This window comes from Numenius arquata, chromosome 2 (genome assembly GCF_964106895.1).
Source record: "Numenius arquata chromosome 2, bNumArq3.hap1.1, whole genome shotgun sequence".
In the NCBI taxonomy this organism is placed as follows: domain Eukaryota; kingdom Metazoa; phylum Chordata; class Aves; order Charadriiformes; family Scolopacidae; genus Numenius; species Numenius arquata.
The window spans coordinates 73,829,989-73,848,275 of NC_133577.1; the positions used below are offsets into that span (position 1 = coordinate 73,829,989).

An 18,287-nucleotide genomic window follows, 5' to 3' on the forward strand; every position below is an offset into this window, starting at 1 on the left:
CAGCAGCCATCTTGACTTGGGCAATTAGAACCAAAATGCTGATGCATGTTGTTTCCCCTCTGAATTTGGGACTATATCTCTTTATTCTACTTTTTTCCTCATGAGAACATGTCCACTAGAGTTGCTGCAACAGCTGTATTTTCATAAACATACTGAAATTCAGTAACATGGCCAACCAGTGTACACTGGAAGCAACAGAGCTATAATGGTTAAAATAAAAAAAAGTCTTGTTTCTGTATTCCCAGAGTAATTTCCCTTGGCAAAGACCAAGCACTGAATGGAACTATACACTCATGAGCTAGCTACGTGTTTGCCTGCCAATTTAATAGCAGGAGCAAGCAGGATCTGTGTTCCTTTCAGCCAGAAAGTACAAACTACATTTTGGTGAGATTTCACTATAATGATAGTGGTTTCAGCCCCATTTTGGTTTTAGAATGCATTGGCAACAAAGCTACAGCTGAGAGGACCAGGCAATGCCAGTCTGCTTTCTGTAAAAGCAGTAGTGCTTTAACTGTCCCAGGTTGTATTTCTTCCCTGCCCTCTTTAGAAGGTGGTCAGGGGAATCTGTACTTATCTTGCTGCATTTTCACTAGAATCCCATACCAGAAAGTGTTACTGCAAACTGTGGCAATGAGAATGTAATCTGTGGCTGTTTTGCATAGTTGGATAATTTGTTGTTTTTGTTTTTAAGCCAGTTTATGACTCTGAGGCTAGCACTGCTCCAAACCTTATTAATAGCAGTCCTTGTCATTTTAGAGGTTTTATCTTTTCATTATTATTCGTACATGCTTATTTCTGGATTTGCTAATACATACTTGCACTTCCTCAGCTTCCTTGCTTGTGGAAGGAAGCAGCGGGAGGAACAGTGTGCACTGATAGCCTGGTTTTGTTAACTGGGCTTCTGGTTATCCCACAGAATATTAGAAGCAAACATGAAACTGTACATTGGTAAGCCACACGTCTGATTTTTCTCAGGGGGAAAAAAACCCATGTAACTATTCTTAGTTGGTATATTAAGTGTGAAATTAGGCAGTTCCAAGGGGATGAACAACTGCTATTCAGAGATAGTGCCTTTGTGTTGCTGTCTTCTCCTCAGAACTACAACAGTTCAGTGTTCTTGATTCAAAGTGTTTCCCTTGGGGTAGTGGAAAGTCGGAGCTGAGCAAGGCTGCTAAAAACCCAGGCTTCGACGTGTGCCTTGTGTGTACATCTTGCAGTTCAGTGATGACCCTCATGACTTCTTGAACTTTTAATGACAATGCAGCTGTCTGTTCATGGTGCTAATTAACCCAAAAGCTGATTCCTCCCTCCCCCTCGTTATCCATTCTGTGAATGAGATGTGAAAACAAGAAGACGACTTTTCCCGTGCCCTTAGGGCTGTCTGAGCCTGGCAGCAGTGACCCTGCTTGAGCAGAACTAAAAGAGCTGCTGCGCAATGGCCCATACTCCTTTTTAATGGGTTATTAAAATTCCACCTCTCCCCCTCCCTCCAGTCCTGTTACAGTTTGGAGTGAAGGCACTTAGGGGAAAACAGCTGCAGGAATAACTTTCCCTCTTTTCTTTCAGAAAGGCAGAGACAGCTGTTCAGTTCGTAAGTCTAGGGATTCCACCACTACTTAGGGCCTGATCCTGCTCCAGTTAAAAACAGTGGAAAGATTCCCACCGGGTTCAACAGGCAGCTGAAGGAAGCAGCTTCAGGAAGCAGCCTGCAATCAAACAATACTGCTTCAAAATTTTGGAAACGGCTAGAAAGGAAAAAGAGAGTAGGAAGGCATTTGTCACAGAGTTGACTTGCTGACTTGCTTGCAGTCTCAAAGTACAAGCACTCAGCAAGCCAATGTTTTGCTTGAGGAACAGGTTAAATTAGTGTGTTTGTGGTATCCTAAGTCACTTTTTAAAGATAGCTCTAGTATGTCTATGTTCATTTACAGTCTGCAGTGTTGACAGACTTTTATTGGCACCGTGAATTAAAGGACTGATCTCTGATGTTGAATGCTTATTTTAGTTTAGATACTCTTGGAGATCATAAAGGATAATGGCTTACTTTTTGAAATTATGCCAGTTCTCAGCACCTGCAGCTCTCATTGGTATGAATTTACTTGCTGGCTCTGAAAAATGAAGGGAAAAATTGAATTTACTCTTGCTTCTGTCATTAGAGCTTGTTGTTGTCACCTCTGATTTATACAGTGAAAGAGGAGTCTAGAAACCTGCTGGAGAGGGTCAGAATTTCTGTTCCTAGAGAATTTTGAAATGGTGGAAATTTATTCAATCTGAAATGTGAGGGAAAATGAAAATACCAGAATCTTCAGCATGGAATTTTCTGGAAAAAGTTATTCTGATGCATCGGAATAATGTTTTGAAGGGTTAATTCAAAATGTCCATTTTGAACGAAGGTGTCATTTCACATCAACATTTAGTCTTCAGGTGCAATTGAAGAGAAATGCTGATTCGGGATGAAAATAGGTCTCAGTTTTTCTGAGAAGAAAAATAAAAAACAATTTTGTTGAAGTTGATTCTTGCCTTAGAAATTTGTGACTTAAGGAAAAACCACGTTTCCTGGCAGAAAAAAGCGTTTCCAGAAACATTTCTACCAGTTCTGTCCCTAATGGTTTAACAGTAACAGCTTCCTCTTCTGGAAGTGCTGATTTTGATCAGGTTACTCGCTAGCTCTCAAGCTAGGAGAGATTCCAGTTCATTAGTCACTGGGGTTTATAGTTAGCTTTTTTCTGAATGCTGAGAATTCCCTTTAAAACACAAATCTACATACCCTTTGCTTGCTCCAGTCACTGGCAATGGACAGTTCTCCTTGGGTTTGCTGCATTAATGGACAAACAAGTTCGTGGTTGTGCTACTGCCACTGGACTGAGACGAGGTATTTCCCCTTGTGTCTCTGTTAGTTCCTTCCCTGTCAATGTTTAAATGTACTTACACCTGTGTTCCAGGTGCAAGCTTAACTGGAGCCCTGAAAAGCTGGCTCTCGGGAGAATGGTTCATTACTTTGCCAAAGTAGTCCTGTTGCAGCAATGTCTCAGGAGACCTAGGAAGCAGTCAGGCTCAGTGTATAGCCTGGAAATGATTAGCCTTATCTGTAAACATTCAGCAGTGCAGTGTCCAGAGAACTTCTGCCTCCCAAAACAGTTAATGGGCCTTAGAGCATTTAGAAATAGCAATCACTGTGCCAGGGCGTCTGTGAAATGACTATCCAACCATGTTTTGTGACCTTTTGTGGGTTTGGTTTTTTGTTGTGTTTTTTTTTGGTTTGTTTTGTTTTCTAAAAAGTTACAAGGACACCTAAGAAGTGATATGAGAATGCAGGCTTAACTCCCCCAAATTAGAGCTTTATGAAAGTTCTTGGTAAGAATACTTTATGAAGCTCTCAAACCTAGTAGGACACATGAGCTAATTGACCGGTAGGTTCACTTTAAGTAAATCTCCATTAGATTCATATGGTCAGACTTGAGAGTTTTTGTATAAAAACACTAATTGGCAATACTGACTAGGAATAAAACAGTATGGGTTAGTCTTGGATTTGTATAAATATCTGTTGTGCAAAAAAAGGTCAACAATTGGTGGTAGACAGGCTCTGTTAACCATTCAGTGTGTTCTCTGTGCTTGCAGAAGTCTAGGTAAGAGTCATATCTCATGAAAATTTCATTGGGAGCACCAGGATGCATATGAGCATCCAAGTAATGCCACCCAACTTCTGGAAATCTATTCTGGTTATGACCTGTTAGGCTGTTCATGAACATGAAATTTTAATGATAAACAGTTTGTATGAAGGAAGTTAGGTAATAAAAGAACGAGATGGTTATGCTCTTTTTCTCTGCACTGCAGTTTCTATGACCAACTCTGGCCAGTCTGTCAGTAGGACAGTCAGAGAGTTTCTGAGGAAACTGAAGAACAAAGGTAACTGGCCAGTGTCTGCCTACCCTTTCTGCTGTCAGTGCTCAGTGTCACTGCACAGAGAAAATCCCATGTCTTCAGAGCCAGGGGATGTACAGTGCGCAGTATTTAAGGTAACTCATAAAGAGTTGTTGCTTATAGATGTTCTTAGACTTCTCATTACCTCTTTCATGAGATGTCTCATATCACTCTCCTTTTTTTTTCCTAACTTTACTCCAACAGCAAATCAACACTGAGTTCTTCTGACCTTTGATATCCCTTTGAAGGTCCAAAACGAAGGATGATGTTTTGGAACACAGTTATGACAGGGCACTACATGGGATCCTGGAAAGTTCTGAATAGGTGGGCTAATTGGTCGGTGTGAGGTTTGCCTTGATATTGTCCTGACCTTGACCTGTAGTCTAAGTGAGAATTGTGGTACATGAGGCAGTTTCAGGACACGGGGAGGTTTTCCACTTGCTTTAATGAACCCTGAACCAGGATCCAAGTGCTACGCCTATGTCTTTACATGGTGCTCAGACTCCAGGGTAAAATTCTTCATGTAACTCAATAGCATTAATGACTATGGTTACATAATGGACATTAATAAAAAGGGCAATTAGTAAATCCCTTAAGCATTATGATAAACCAGAACTGTGTCATGGACATGTCCAGTGTCTGTGAGCACTCTGCAGAGGCTGTCAACTCCTGAACAATTTGTAATACCTCAAGAACGGTGGGCAAAGGTACTGGCTTCTCACAGGAAAAATTGTTTAAATGCAGGTTTAATTCCAGGGTCCAGCAAGCCTAATAGTAGGTCCTGTCAGGTCCAGTGCAAATAGGAACAGTGGAGGAGCACATATAGGCCTGACCTGGTTAAATATGTGTACCTCTTTGGCACGGACAGCTGCTTCGCCTATCAGTTTAATGCAAGTTTTCTAATGCGGGAAGGAATTTGCAGGCCCACCCAGTACCCTTGAAATCTATACATGTTCCCAAACAGTTCTTCCTCTCTAGCTCCTACGTGCAAAATTGAGTGTAAACCATGTGATCAGTGGAGTGCAGCCTCCTCGCAGAATGCTGGCACCCGTCCCGGCTGGGCGAGGTGCTGAAGCAAAGAGAATCCTCTGAAGCAAGTCACTGAAGCAGGGAGTGTCCAGGCCTGTGGCTTTTGATACTCCCTGTTTTGAAAGGTTTGCATGGGCTGTCAGAGCTGCCTTGTTTCTAGTGCGCAGAAGAAAACTGCTTTCAGATGTTCTCTTTAGCAGGACTCTCCTTCCTTCTCCTCCTACTGTTGGAGCATTTGAATGTGAGGTCCCAGTGTGTCCCATGGATTGCACGGTGGGTTAAGGAAGACTAGTAAATAGGCAGATTTGGCTCAATAATTTTCTATAGCCTCCTTGAAAAATACAGTGATGAATTGATTACGCTTGTTAACTCTAGGTATCCCACAGAGGAAATCTGGCACTAAGAAGCAAAGACATGCCAGTTCTATATATCTGGCTTTGCAAATGTCTCGCTTTACATGAAATGCAAAGTAGCATCTACCAGGTTCAGGCCCTGGACGTTCACTCTGTTTATGGTTGAGTGTTGCATCAGAACATCTTTCCCCCTTGTGATGTATGTGAGGAGTCTCTTGGCTCCTTGGTGAAGATAGTGGTTTTATTCTGAGAACTAGGTGTCAAGCTGCAACACAACAGCTTGCCGAAGGAATGACCGTAACCCAATAGAGCCACATCTACAGCTTTGCAGGCTAAGGGCTTTTCTGTCTCAGCAAAACTGAAACTTCCTGGGAAATTTGCAGTCAAAAGAAAAAATGTAACAAAAGGGTGCATCTACGTTGCCTCAGATCTCCTCACTGTGTACCCATTTTGATGTACACGTAAAAGCAACATTGAGTACTTGCAGCAACAGACATCGCATTTGAGGACTGTATATTACCCTTGCTTAGGATCAGCAGTACTTTGTTCTTTAAGTAGTGCCCATGACCTCAAGGGAGTAAAAGTCTGCCCCATGTGAATCAGAATGCGATTTCTGATTGGGGTAGATAAAATACCATTCAGTCCATTTTAATCATTCTAGCACTCATTCTTGTAGCTTATTATCATGACCTGTGGAAATGGAACAGCCTTACTTGCAACTGTATCACTAAATCACAGGCAAAGGACGTGTTTTCTCCTTGCAGAGTCTGCTCTCCTAACTGTACTTTAGGCAATTCATCTCTCATCATACGCTCCAATTTGCTTTCTATGTTACTGCTCACTTGATGGGTTGGGAAACGATCAATGCCAGATGCACATTCCTTTCAGGCAGTAAATGCTTCTGCAGCAGTAAGCCATGTGCACCAGCTCCTTGTTTCATTAAAATCACATATGGTTTCCATTTGCCCCTAATTGGTCTCGCTTCAGCTCTGCCATATTCTCTGAGTGGAACACTTAGACCTATGGCTCCTTCGAACAATTCCAAAGAGCTATGAGAAACCAGACCTCTGTCTGTTTCAGCCTGGCTTCCCCTTGTCCTATATGTACTGTGTCTAGAAGTACTTGATCTGGAAGGGAGGACTGAGTTAAATCACGGTCACAAAGAATGTCAGGCACCAGTACAGGTTAGGCGTGGACCTGCTGGAGACAAGTGCTGAAGAGAAAGATCTGGGGGTCCTGGTAGACAGCAAAATGACAATGAGCAAGCAGTGTGCTCTTGTGGCCAGGAAGGCCAACGGAATCCTGGGCTGCATAAGGAAGAGTGTGGCTAGTAGGTCGAGGGAAGTATTCTCCCCCTCTCCCCTGCACTGGTGAGGCCACAACTGGAATACTGCATCCAGTTCTGGGCTCCCCAATTCAAGAGGGACAGGGAAATACTGGAGAGAGTCCAGCAAAGGGCAACGAGGATGATTCAAGGATTGGAGCATCTCCCTTATGAAGAAAGGCTGAGAGAGCTGGGACTCTTTAGCCTGGAGAAGAGAAGGCTGAGGGGAGACCTTATCAATGCTTATAAGTATCTAAAAGGTGGGTTGAAGGAGGAGGGAGCCAGACTCTTTTCAGTGGTTGCCAGTGAGAGGACGAGGGGCAACGGGCACAAGTTGGAACATAGGAGGTTCCACTCAAATATGAGAAAAAACTTCTTCACGGTGAGGGTGACAGAGCCCTGGAACAGGCTGCCCAGGGAGGTTGTGGAGTCCCCTTCTTTGGAGATTTTCAAGATCCGCCTGGATGCAGTCCTGAGTAACATGCTCTAACATGCTCTAGGCAATCCTGCTTCAGCAGGGGAGTTGGACTAGATGATCTCTGTGGTCCCTTCCAACTCTAAAAAAATTCAGTGAAATATAGTGAAATTCAGTGAAATATTGCACAAATCTTATGTAGACCGAAAGAAAATGGAAAAGGTGTTCTAAGCTGAGTATTGCCTGACCAGCTTTGAGTCATATGCTTGTTATTTTTATCCACTCTTGTAAGCTGGCTTAGGAAGTGCTTTTGTGTGTTGGTTTTGACAACCATCTTTCCAACACTGCTAACCTTGGCTGAAAGTTGTTCTTTCTTTAGCTGTTGTCAGTGACACAAAATGAGGCAAAATGCCCTCTGCTGAAAACATCCCTTGGAGAGAGGTGTAAACCGCCTCTCTACTGCTCTCTGTTCATGAGGCGCTCCCTTCCCTCCACTTGCATCACTTTCCCTTCCTGTACTCCGGTAGTTGCATACTGCCTTTGCCTCTAGCCTGAATTCAGCTTTCAGTAACTAATAAAACATATTTAGGTGGAAAGTTGAAAAAAAAGCCTGCCAAAAAGGAGACAGAGAAATGGCTGGTTGGCAGGAATGATTTGGTTTCTCTTTTTATTTTACCAGAGGTTTCTCAAAGCTGTAGGCTTGTTCATTATGTAGTCTGCAGTGTCCCTGTTTGTTTACACCCATAGCATCAACAAAACATTCTAGGTTTGCAAGCTGTGAGACTAACTTACAGATGTGTGTAAATCCCATGACTCAACTCACTCTGTGCCTGTTCTAGCTAATCTCCTGGGCCTACCTGGCTTCCCTGAGTTTAGTAGCTGTAATAGCTAGTAACAACAGATGTTGTGTATCTTTTTTTCTTCCTTTAGTTTCTCTGTGTTTATCACAAGGTATTTCCTGAAGCTAGTTTCCCTTGGCATGAAACATACCATCTACACATGGATCTAAAAGATTCTACTTGTAAATGCATTTATCCTTTCTCCTTCCTCGTTTCAGTCTTCCATCCTCCCAACAGACTATCCATGTATGATGGGAAAGCAAGGGAACTAACATCAGAAGTTAGATGCAGGGGCAGTGCTGGGCAGCTGAAGATTCTTCAAGCAAATTGCATATAGGAACCTGAATGAAATGTCTAGAAGAGAATTTTCAGTTTCTTATCCAACAGAGACCTCGCCTTTCTCTCTGATTCTACAGTATTTCAAAGGGAGCTTGGGCTTCCATAGGGTGAGATGCACCATATGGGGAGGGAGAAAAATGCTTGCTGCTGCCTTTGGAAAAATTGTATCCAGTTAATACGCCACAGGTGAAATGCCAAGCACAAACCAAGTTCTGCTTGTTTTATGCAACCTTGCATCTTTAATTTGTGGTCTTGTTGGGAGGATCAACTTTCTCCCAAGGGAAGCCCTTCTAGAGCAGGTTATACTTTTGAAGTGATGGGAGATCTGATGCAATCATAGTCTTGTATGAAAGAGTTGTATTACTCCTTATTTTGTAGTGTTGGAAATCAAGCAGTACAATGTGTTGTGCAAACAGACTCTCAGTGGCAAGGAAATCTGCAGGGGTGAGAAACATGGTTAATACTTAGTAAGTGCAATTGTGATCAGTTGTTTTAGACAGAACTTGGGCCTGGGCGAAGCCATTTAATTGCCTTCCTTTTTCAGGTGGCCTTCAAACAGCCTTGTGGGTTTTTTTTATCTGTAAAACAAAGGCCAAAAGTAAATTTCATATTTCTGGTTAGAACAGGAATGAAAGATATCTGGATGTCTTGCCTTCCTGTTTTTGTTTAGACCTTTATTGTTAGTCAAAATGTTCCAACACGCTTGCTGAAGTAAGTACAAATCCTTTCTAATGTGATATTTATGGGGCAACTGTCTGACTGGTAGAGGTGATTGGTGTCAAGAAGGTGCTCTTTCTCAGTCAGTTTTCCTCAGAGCGCTTTGAAAAGGCAAGAGATCAAGATTTGGACTGCCTGTAATGGAAGCTAGTTTGTTGGTGAGGGGTAAAAGAGGAATTCACCCAGCAGTGAACCTCTTACTTAACTACTTTTTTTGCCTTTCTTGATGAGGTTCTCTGGTGATAATGTGTACTAGCACAGCTGGATTTGGCTTCTTCCAAGACAAAGAGGTTTGCTTTGCTCTTGTGGCTTTAGCATGAGGTCATGATGGAGCAAGGCAAGAGAAAGCTCCTCTATTGTATTTCTTTCAGCCTTCTTGTGCTTTGCAAGAAGTCTTCAAATTCAATAATCTAATTTGTAAAAGAGTTCTGGTTTGGTTGTGTAGGAGGAGGTGACTTTCAGTACAGACAGATCATCAAACAGACTGGAGGCTTGTATCTGTTTTTTCCCTTTGTAATGAATCCCTGCTGTCATCAGCATTTCCCTCTCTGTTTGATTTTGCCGTGGAAGTGGAGGAATGGGTGAGAAGTTGCTTTCTTGTCCCCCTTCCAGAGCAGACCCCACCCACTTGCTGCTCATACATGCCTACAGCCACCAGGCAATTTATTAGAGCTTCCCAAGAGGCTGCATGTAGCTGGGTCAGACTTCCAGTCCAAAGGACAGAATCCACTTGTAGTTATAGTTCTTTGTTTTAAGGGAGGCCAAGAGTGTTGGTAATAATTAGTAGCAGATTGGCCAGGGGAGTGGGAAAAGGAATGCAGCTCATGAGAGACAGTGAGCAAGATAGGCAGCGGTTTTTCTTTTTAGCAGCACCATCAGCACCAATGCTAGAAAAATCTGTGTGAAAGCATCCTACCTTGACCAGGTTAGGAAGCATCCCCATAAGTGCCAGAATAAACTAATACCTCAGTAGTGCGACAGGTATGTTCACGTCTTAGCCCTGCATAATGTGAGCCCTCCAGCAGGTACCAGCACTGTAAGGAGTTTTTGTGAGACAGGCTGAATGAGAAAGCTGCTAGTAAAGTCGGTAAAAAGTTCTCAGTATATTGCTCTTGGAAGTGAGCCCTTGTATAGTCTTTGGATGAATAAAATGGCAACCATCCTCCAATGTCTAGTGTTAAGGCGACATTTCCAAGTGCACCATTCTGTTGGGGGGTGTTTTTGCTGTCCAGTTCCTGGTTTAGTCAGTGGCCTCAGGATAGAAGGAACTTTTCTTCAGCCTGCTGGTCACTTTGCTGCTCCCAATGTATTTTATTTTGCCACTATTTGGATGCCAAAGAATGGACTGGGAGAATAACTTGTCCCTTGTGTCTCCATTAATAAACAACAACATGAATCCTCCACATCCTTCACTCACTTAAATGCAGTGAGCATGCATCTCAGCCAAACCTCTCGCTTAAAAATACTCATATTGCACACCAATAAAACAAATCCTTGAGACAGTAATGAGAAGTGTAGCATTTGTTTCTTGCCTGAGCAATTCATGGTAATTGGTCACAAGGGAAATGGATTTGGAGCAAATCCTGGTCTCTAAAGGGTGTGTGCCTCCACTTAAAATGCTGTTTATGGATGGCAACCAGCTGACTTGCATGACAGCATCTGGTTCTTATGGTGCAGTTGGGCATGCAACTGGGATTCGTGGTGTTAGCTTGCGCGTGTACCACTGCCCTCTCGTTTTCGGAGGGTGAGATTTGTGGTAGTGTCACCATCTAGTGGCTGGCCCCAATAAAGGACACAGGCTGGACTGACCTAAGGCAGTTGATGCCTTTGCTTTCCAGTTGGGAAAAAGAACTACTATGCATGTAGTAGTTAGTGTGTGCCTGGATGAAATGACTTGATAATTACAAGTCTTTCACCATGTTGCTTCCTCACCTTGGCAAATGCTTGTCTTAATCTCACATGTCCACTTCCCTTACATCGGTCATTGCCTGTTTGTGTACTACTTGCCTCATGAAAATAATGCCTTCTGCTGTCTCAGCTATAAAGCCTGTCCTCTTCTGGTTCATATCTTACCTTTAGGCCTATTCTTATGAATCCTTGAGAAAATGGCCACAGAATAAGGGATAAAGATAAAGATTACTTTAGTTAGATATGTGTGCATTTGGGCAAATAAAAGTGCATATAGGGCCTTTTTCTCCTATGTCCATTCTGATTTGTTTGCCTTTATAAGTCCTCATCCAGTGACATTTGGAAAATACGTGATTTTTTCTGTCTGTTTGTGTGTATACATGCACATGCAGGCAGTTTGTACCATGCTAGAGATGCTAGTGAAATACAGACCATTAGCTGCTCATACTATACTAGTCCTGAGGCAAATCTCAACCATCTCTGTTTTCCTAAGCACTAAGTTAGTTTACCTAAAAAAAAAAAAAAAAAAAAAGCCAGGAAAAAGAGATAAATACGTTAATCTTTTGTGGTACATTGTTAGATGTATTTCTTGAATCCTCAAACACAGCAGATTATTTTCTGAATTTATTTTTTTAAATATCAACTAAATATCTGTTTTTCTTGCTCTCTGTTCTCTCTCTTATTTTTTAAATCGTGTCAAATGTTGAGAAGCAGTGCATATGTTTTCTCCTCATACCATGAATCAAAGATATGGCTGCCATGCTTATCTTATCAAGATTTATATCCTCATCTAATTTAACTTTTCATAAATAATTACAAATCACTCATGAGACCTTGCCAACTGCTCCAGTCCCACAAAGTGACCCGACCTGAAACCCCAAAGTACTGAGAAACATTCATCTTGGAGTATTTTCGTAGGCAGTACTTCAAAGGGATTGTGGTTTAAAAATATGCAGCTATTTTGGTGACCACTTGTGTGGGATAAAGTTTCCCATCAGTAATAGCAGGACTGTAATAGAGCTTCAGGGAGAAGGAAGGAGTTCAGGGGACTTTTTGCCTCATTCTGCTCAAGCAGTAGGAATCCCCAGAAGTAAACAGTTGATTTTGTTAACACAACTGAATTTGCAGCAGAAATACTGTAAATTTCTGATAATATGCAGAGGTGAAAAATTCCTCTGGCAAGTATGTGTGGTCCCCACTCAGTTAGGAACAGCGTTCTTTATCTTCTGACCAGGTGTGAAGAATGGTCCAGCAGTGTAACTGGTGAGCAGTGGTTTGAAGGAGCAAAGATAGGAACTGGGAAACATGCCTGCAGAACTGCAGCTTAGAACTCTGTTCTGGGCATGTTTACAAGTGGCTTTTAGGCGTGGAGATCTAGGGTGATAAAGCTGGACACGCAAGAGCAGCATCTGAGGAGTCCTGTCTATCCAGCGTTTCTCTCCAGTTAGCCAGATGCATCTAATGTTCAGGGGGTGGGAATTTAGCCTCACAAAATACACAAGGTAGACGTCAGTTGGAGTGTCCTCTGCTCCTTGGCTAACAGCTTGAATTTTCCTTCAATACGGGAAAAGTGATGTAGGGTGGGTTCTTTGTTCATTCCTAGATTTTTGGTAAAGGAAGGAACTTACCTAAAAAAGGCCACTTTTTTACAGAGGTACAGAGGGCTTCACCCATTTGCAAAAGGCTTGAAGTGACATCCCAAATGAAGGTTTTTCATGGTTTTTACTAGGTAAATTTTCTAGAACAGTTGTTCTTCTCTAAGTTTACTGGGGAACATTAATACAAGAATACAGACCCTTCCACCTGCTTGCAAGGGTAGCATTAGTTAAAATTCGGATATAATTACATGCTAGTCTAGATGTGCGTTTTGAATCTTTGGTCCTGTGGTGAAACTGTTGATTAGTCCATAAATAAGAGTTGGTTTCTTTCTGAAGTGGCTGTGCTACTCTAACTAGGAATTAAAGGGGTGCCAAGCTAGCAGTGAAGTACATGAAGAAAATGTGGTTTTAGATATTTTGTCAGCAATTGGGAATATGCCTGTCATCTTCTATGCTGTGTTCTGGTTTGGAAACCCTAGCGTTTCACAATATTACCTTTTAATATATTTCTTATTGTTGTCAATGAGATACAAGATTTCATTGTTGATTTCAGATGTGTTGGGCAAACACCAGGTTTTTCAGTTTCAGTGTATGAGATGCAATAGATGAAGATAAGACTTTTGACACCCTTTACTATAGACTCCAGCATTAATGAAGTGCCCTGGAATTCACAAAGCCTTAAAGACGTTGTGTTCTTTCTCGTTGACCCTTAGGCAGTTTGGTTTTTGTAGTTTCATTGGTGGTTGTGGTAGTTGGGGGCAACAAATCCAAGAATCTAGTTCTTTAAAGGTATTTGCAGTCCTCAAGGACATGCTTCAATATAGCTGCTGAATTTTGAAGAAGGGAGTAAATCAAAGTCTTAACTTGTTAAATAGGAGAATCAATAAAATTGTACTGACATTTATTGCCACTGGATAATAGAATTTTGAAAAAAAATTAAGAATGAAGTTTTACACTCAATGAATGAAGGTTTTGTTGGTCCTTTGAATCAAAGCCAGCAGGACTGTCTTACCTAGTTTAAAATTTATTTGACAAGCTTGGCTGAAGCACAGGATATAATTCAGAACAGAGTGAGTTTGTCTTCATTTCACACCATTCTCATGGAACAAGTTCCAGGAACTGGTGTATATAACCAGCCCTATCTCTTCCTTTAAATCTGTTCTTCAGATTATTCAGAAATCTGGGACAAGCTTTTTGCCTCAGTAATTTGGTCTAGGTAGTGCGCAAAAACTTAGCCTCTTTCCCATTTCTTCCAGTGGGCTTCTACAACTGTTTGAAACCTAAATGAGCTAAGAAGCAGCAAGGGGCTTATTTAATGTCCTGTATACCTGGCAAAATGGATCCCTGAACTGTGTTGCTGCTTTTAGATAGTGTTGTAATGCAAATAATAACTTGTTGGGTTTTCCTGCTTGCAAAGGAATACCTCCACCACTTTGTCTCCCTTCCATGCCTTTATGCTTTTTAATGAATTGTTTTCTGTGATGCATTAATATGATACATTCAGCAAAACACATATGAAATGCTGCAAAAGATTTCTGTGAAAGCAATACCTCTGTCCTGCGCAGTGGGTTACAACCAGGACCTTCATAGGATCAGAGGAAATGATGTGCAAGGTCTGTTTTAGTTGCTGGATTTCAGTAGTGTGGAACCATTGGGCCATATATTCAGCAGAGGTGTGTTGTTTGCAATGGTGTACCGATATAAGCTCTATTGAAAAATTAGCTGATATTTCCTTTTCCACAAAAATGAGAGTTTCTGGAGGGTTTATGTATAACTGTGTATAACATATGTAACTATGTATAATATAATATACATTATTATTGAATATTATGAGTATGTTGCATTCTTTGGATTATTCTACTGGAATAATTTTTATAGCTCTTCTGACAAGAAGCTTGATGAATAAGAGTTTAGGTAAGATTTGCACAGTTATATTGTAATTTTGATGTTTCTCTTGATTGATGGAACTTTAAATTCCTTGTTTTATTTTTTTTGTCCTGTTGTTCGTATGAGTGGCATTTGGGGTACAGGGTTGTCTAACAGTGATCCTTATTTTTCCCAGCATTGGTCTTCTCCAGTCTCATTTTCTGCAGCCCTTGTAAAAATTAAGCCACTTCTGGTGCTTGTATAATGTGATACGATTGTTCTGGGGGAGCGGGCTTCAGCTGAATATTGTCTGCCCTACACTAAGGTTTTCTCCTCTGCTGAGATGAGCAGATAATTGCAGAACTTTTTCAAAGATGATCGATGGAACAGTAGTTTCTTTTGTGGAATGCCCTGAAAAATAAATGAGCAGGAGAATTCTTCATTAAGCACTGACTGTAAACTACCCACTAGATCTGAGTGACCTCAAAATCCTTATCTAGGGTAGCTTGGGCACAGTTGGCATTGCTGTGGTGTGTTGATGTTACAATGGAGGACTTTGTCAGGCTGGATCCTGCGTGCACGCATGCACACACACTGCCCGTTACTGTCCATGAAGAAATGGAGTGCAGTGTCCATAAGGCCTGATGGATCAGCTTTAGTTTGTCTTCCAGGTGGCTTCTGGCTGCCCTGTCAATTTTTACTGTGGACTTGATGGTTGATGAACAATCTGTTTTTGCACAGTAGCCATTTGTTCAAAGGAGCCATTTGTTGGGAGTTTTGTAGTATCTGAAAGGTGGCAGCTGTAGTGAAATCCCCAGATATGGGATATTCTGGTGCACTGTACTATATTGTTGTGATTATGGGGAAACAAGCTGCACTGGGCACCCAAAGAACAATTTAAAAGTAGTATCTTGTTGGACATTCTGTATGTTGGGTTTTAAGACGTTAAATACAAACTTCATCCCAGTGGCTTGGTGCAAAGATTTTAACCTGTCTTGGTTCCAGCTATACTCTGCTTTGCAGATTTCAGTGAGGTTTCAGTATAAATAATGCTTGTTTTTATTCTTTACACAGAACAGGATTTCCTTTAAAGAATTACTTGCTTTGACATCCCATTTCACATGCCTTCATTGTGTGTGAGATTTAGAATAAATTGAGAGGAAGGTTGGCTTGGAGTTTTGTTTTACAGAATAACTTATCTAAGTGGCTTTTTTGAAGTGGAGAATATAGCCTAAATGTTGTGTAAACTTGTTTATAGTTTGTTGTATTTTTCCTCTCTTTGACAGTGATCCGAGCTAAAGTTGTGGGGAAGAAGCTCATGAAAGATGGACCATTTGGAACGATGCGATATACAGTCAAGCAGATGAAGGTATGTTTGCAGACATTTCACATAGGCTTGTAGATATGATAATGATTCTAATTAACATGTAATAATGAACAGAGTTTGCGTACTTAAAATAACAGCACCTCAGCTTTTCATATTTGTCAGCCAGAATGGAGGGTAACCAGCAATTGGTAGAAATTTGCCTGGAGAGGGGAAGAGGTCATTCCTGAATACAGTGCTCAATACCTGAATTCTTCTTTTAAAATCTATGGTAGTAAAAGCTGCCAGATGGGCTTCTGTAGATACTGGAGTCCTGCTTCTGTTCACCAGACACCATGTTAGACTGTGGAAATGCAAGCTTTTCCATGCAGTGCTTTCATTAAATTCAAGATGTGGTGGTGGTAGGGGGTCTATCAGCCTTGGGAGAGTGGTCTTTCATCTCTTCTTTCCTTGCATTCTTTGTAACCACCAGTTAGAATGATGGTATTTTTTCTATGTACAGAACAAATGAAACTCGTGTAGGGAAGTCTCTATATAAAGCTAAACCAAACACTGTAGCTTTCAAATATCATCAGCTCAGAAGAGCTGCAAAGTATTGACTCGGAGATGACAAGAGGTAGATCTCCTACACCAGTTGCTTGCTTTCTCTAGTTCCTCTCTCCAGAGCTCTAATTCTTTGCTGCACAAACTGCACTCAACCTGCTACTGTGGACTTAGGGTTTTTTTTTCTCTTAAACTGACTCCTTGTAATGTAATGCTAAAAATCAGCCGTAGATTGTTTTTCTTGGCTATGCCATTCCAGTCATAAGACCGGTTTATGTCTTTTAAAAAAAATAATTAAAAAAAGAAAGGGAATGGAAAAGCTTGGCAGAGACTGCAGAAATCTGAAACATATTAGACAAAGTAAAGGTTCAGAAAAAAACAGTCACTTCCCTGCCTCATAACAGTAACTCTCTTTATAAGGCAGTTTATAGCTAAGCACGAAAGCTGGGAGGAGGAGACGCAAAGCCTGTTTCATAAGCTGTCGCAAAACCGCACGTGTAGCCAAATCTGGTCCTGGCATGGCTCTTCCACTAGAATGGAATGCTTGCACTTTGAATAAGAGGGCTTCAGGTGCTGGGTTTACTAATTACCTTAATCTTAAAAATTTCTTTTTAAGATTCAAAAGGAAATACATATTTGTTGATTAACTTGTATTTGTAAAAAGGCAACTGGTTATGTTGGCAACAGTGAGAAAATGCTGTTACTCTTTTTTTTTTTTTTTTTTTTTTTTTTGATGGCTGTCTCTGGCCTTATCAGGCTCGCAGCACTCTGTGCTGTTCTTGTCGTTTTGTCACTCTCCAGCTCAACAAGTGTAATGTACTTCACAAAACTACTGCAGCAGTGTCCCTGCTATGAATAGAAAAGGCCTCTGTCTTTTGGTATGGGAGGAACATAAGCCCAGGCAAAGTAAGCATGTTGAGTGGAGCAGCAGCCACTCTACTGTCAATAGAGATCATCATGTCAATCTTTAAATAAGATGCTTGAGACTGTCCTGGCTGTTTTCGTTGGGTTATTCTGCAGCACAGGGCCAGGGTGTTTACAGCAGATACTGCAGTAATCTGCAGTGTCGTTGTGCTGAGACTACAAGAGAACAACTGCCTTTTTGCAGGAGCAGTTCCACAGTGTTTTGTTAGGAAGCTATGTGTCCAACAAAAGCAAGAGTGATTTTGAAGGGGAAATCGTGTGTTGGACAAACTGCCTTTATGCCTGCTACATAGATGGTGGGCTGATGAGATGTTGCATTGCACATTTAACTGTGACCTTTGGCAGGGGGAAACCTGAAGCAACCAAAGTGCTCAGTAGAACTGGAATGTCCAGAGGACATAGTTCTTGATAAACAAACAAACCAAGTGTCTTCTTTGAAACCCTGCTGTCTTTCTGCTGAGCTTAGAGACGTCAATGTAAAGAGGGATTCAACTCCATACAGTGGGGGAGCTCGGAATAACGCAGCAAATCTCTCCCTTGCTTGCCCCAATGAAAGCTGACTGTCCTCCTGCTGAAAAGAAAACTAAGGAGGCCTGTGGCTCTGCACAGCTGCATGGGAACGACTCTGAAGATAAAACTAACATCAGTGGTTTTTGGCCACCTATAAACCCATCTGCACCTGCAGGTGAAAAATAAACAAGCCATTTAGTCTATCAGTGTATACTGAATTGCCTGTGAAAAGCATAGAGAGCCTTAAAAGGCAACAAACAATCTTTGTATTTCTTTCATGGGTTCCTTGGAGTTTGCTGTGGCTGATTCTTGCTCTCACTAACACACCTGAACTCATTGCTGAATTTCACAACTAAACCAGCTTGGGGCCTGGACTGGAGCACGAGGTCAGCCCACAGGCACAGAGCAGTGCCAGGCTTTCTAGCGTTCAGGTTTGTTGTCTGAAATGGCCTTGTGCTGTTTCAAACAATCTCTACCTCCACCCACTGCTTTCTCAAATCACTTAAAAATATTTCAAGATCACGTGTCAGAAATCTGCACCGGAGTGATCTAGCCTCTGCATGTTCTGTGATGCTGCAGTGCATTCTGAGAATGGCCCAAACCTATTTCAGGAAACTGCAAAGGAAACAAGGAGATAAGATATTTCTACTCTGCTTAAGGGATCAGGAACGCAAGTT

At 41.6% G+C, this 18,287-nt stretch overlaps 2 protein-coding genes across 3 annotated transcripts in view; one reads left to right on the forward strand and one right to left on the reverse strand.

Annotated features, from left to right (window-relative positions):
• Positions 1 to 18,287, reverse strand: part of SYN3 (synapsin III) — a 177,427-nt gene that overhangs the window by 101,164 nt on the left and 57,976 nt on the right. The window lies entirely within an intron of this gene.
• Positions 1 to 18,287, forward strand: part of TIMP3 (TIMP metallopeptidase inhibitor 3) — a 37,796-nt gene that overhangs the window by 12,390 nt on the left and 7,119 nt on the right. Inside the window, exon 2 of the mRNA XM_074168326.1 lies at positions 15,596 to 15,678. Coding sequence (XP_074024427.1) covers positions 15,596 to 15,678 — 83 coding nt within the window. The remainder of the gene's footprint in view (positions 1 to 15,595; positions 15,679 to 18,287) is intronic.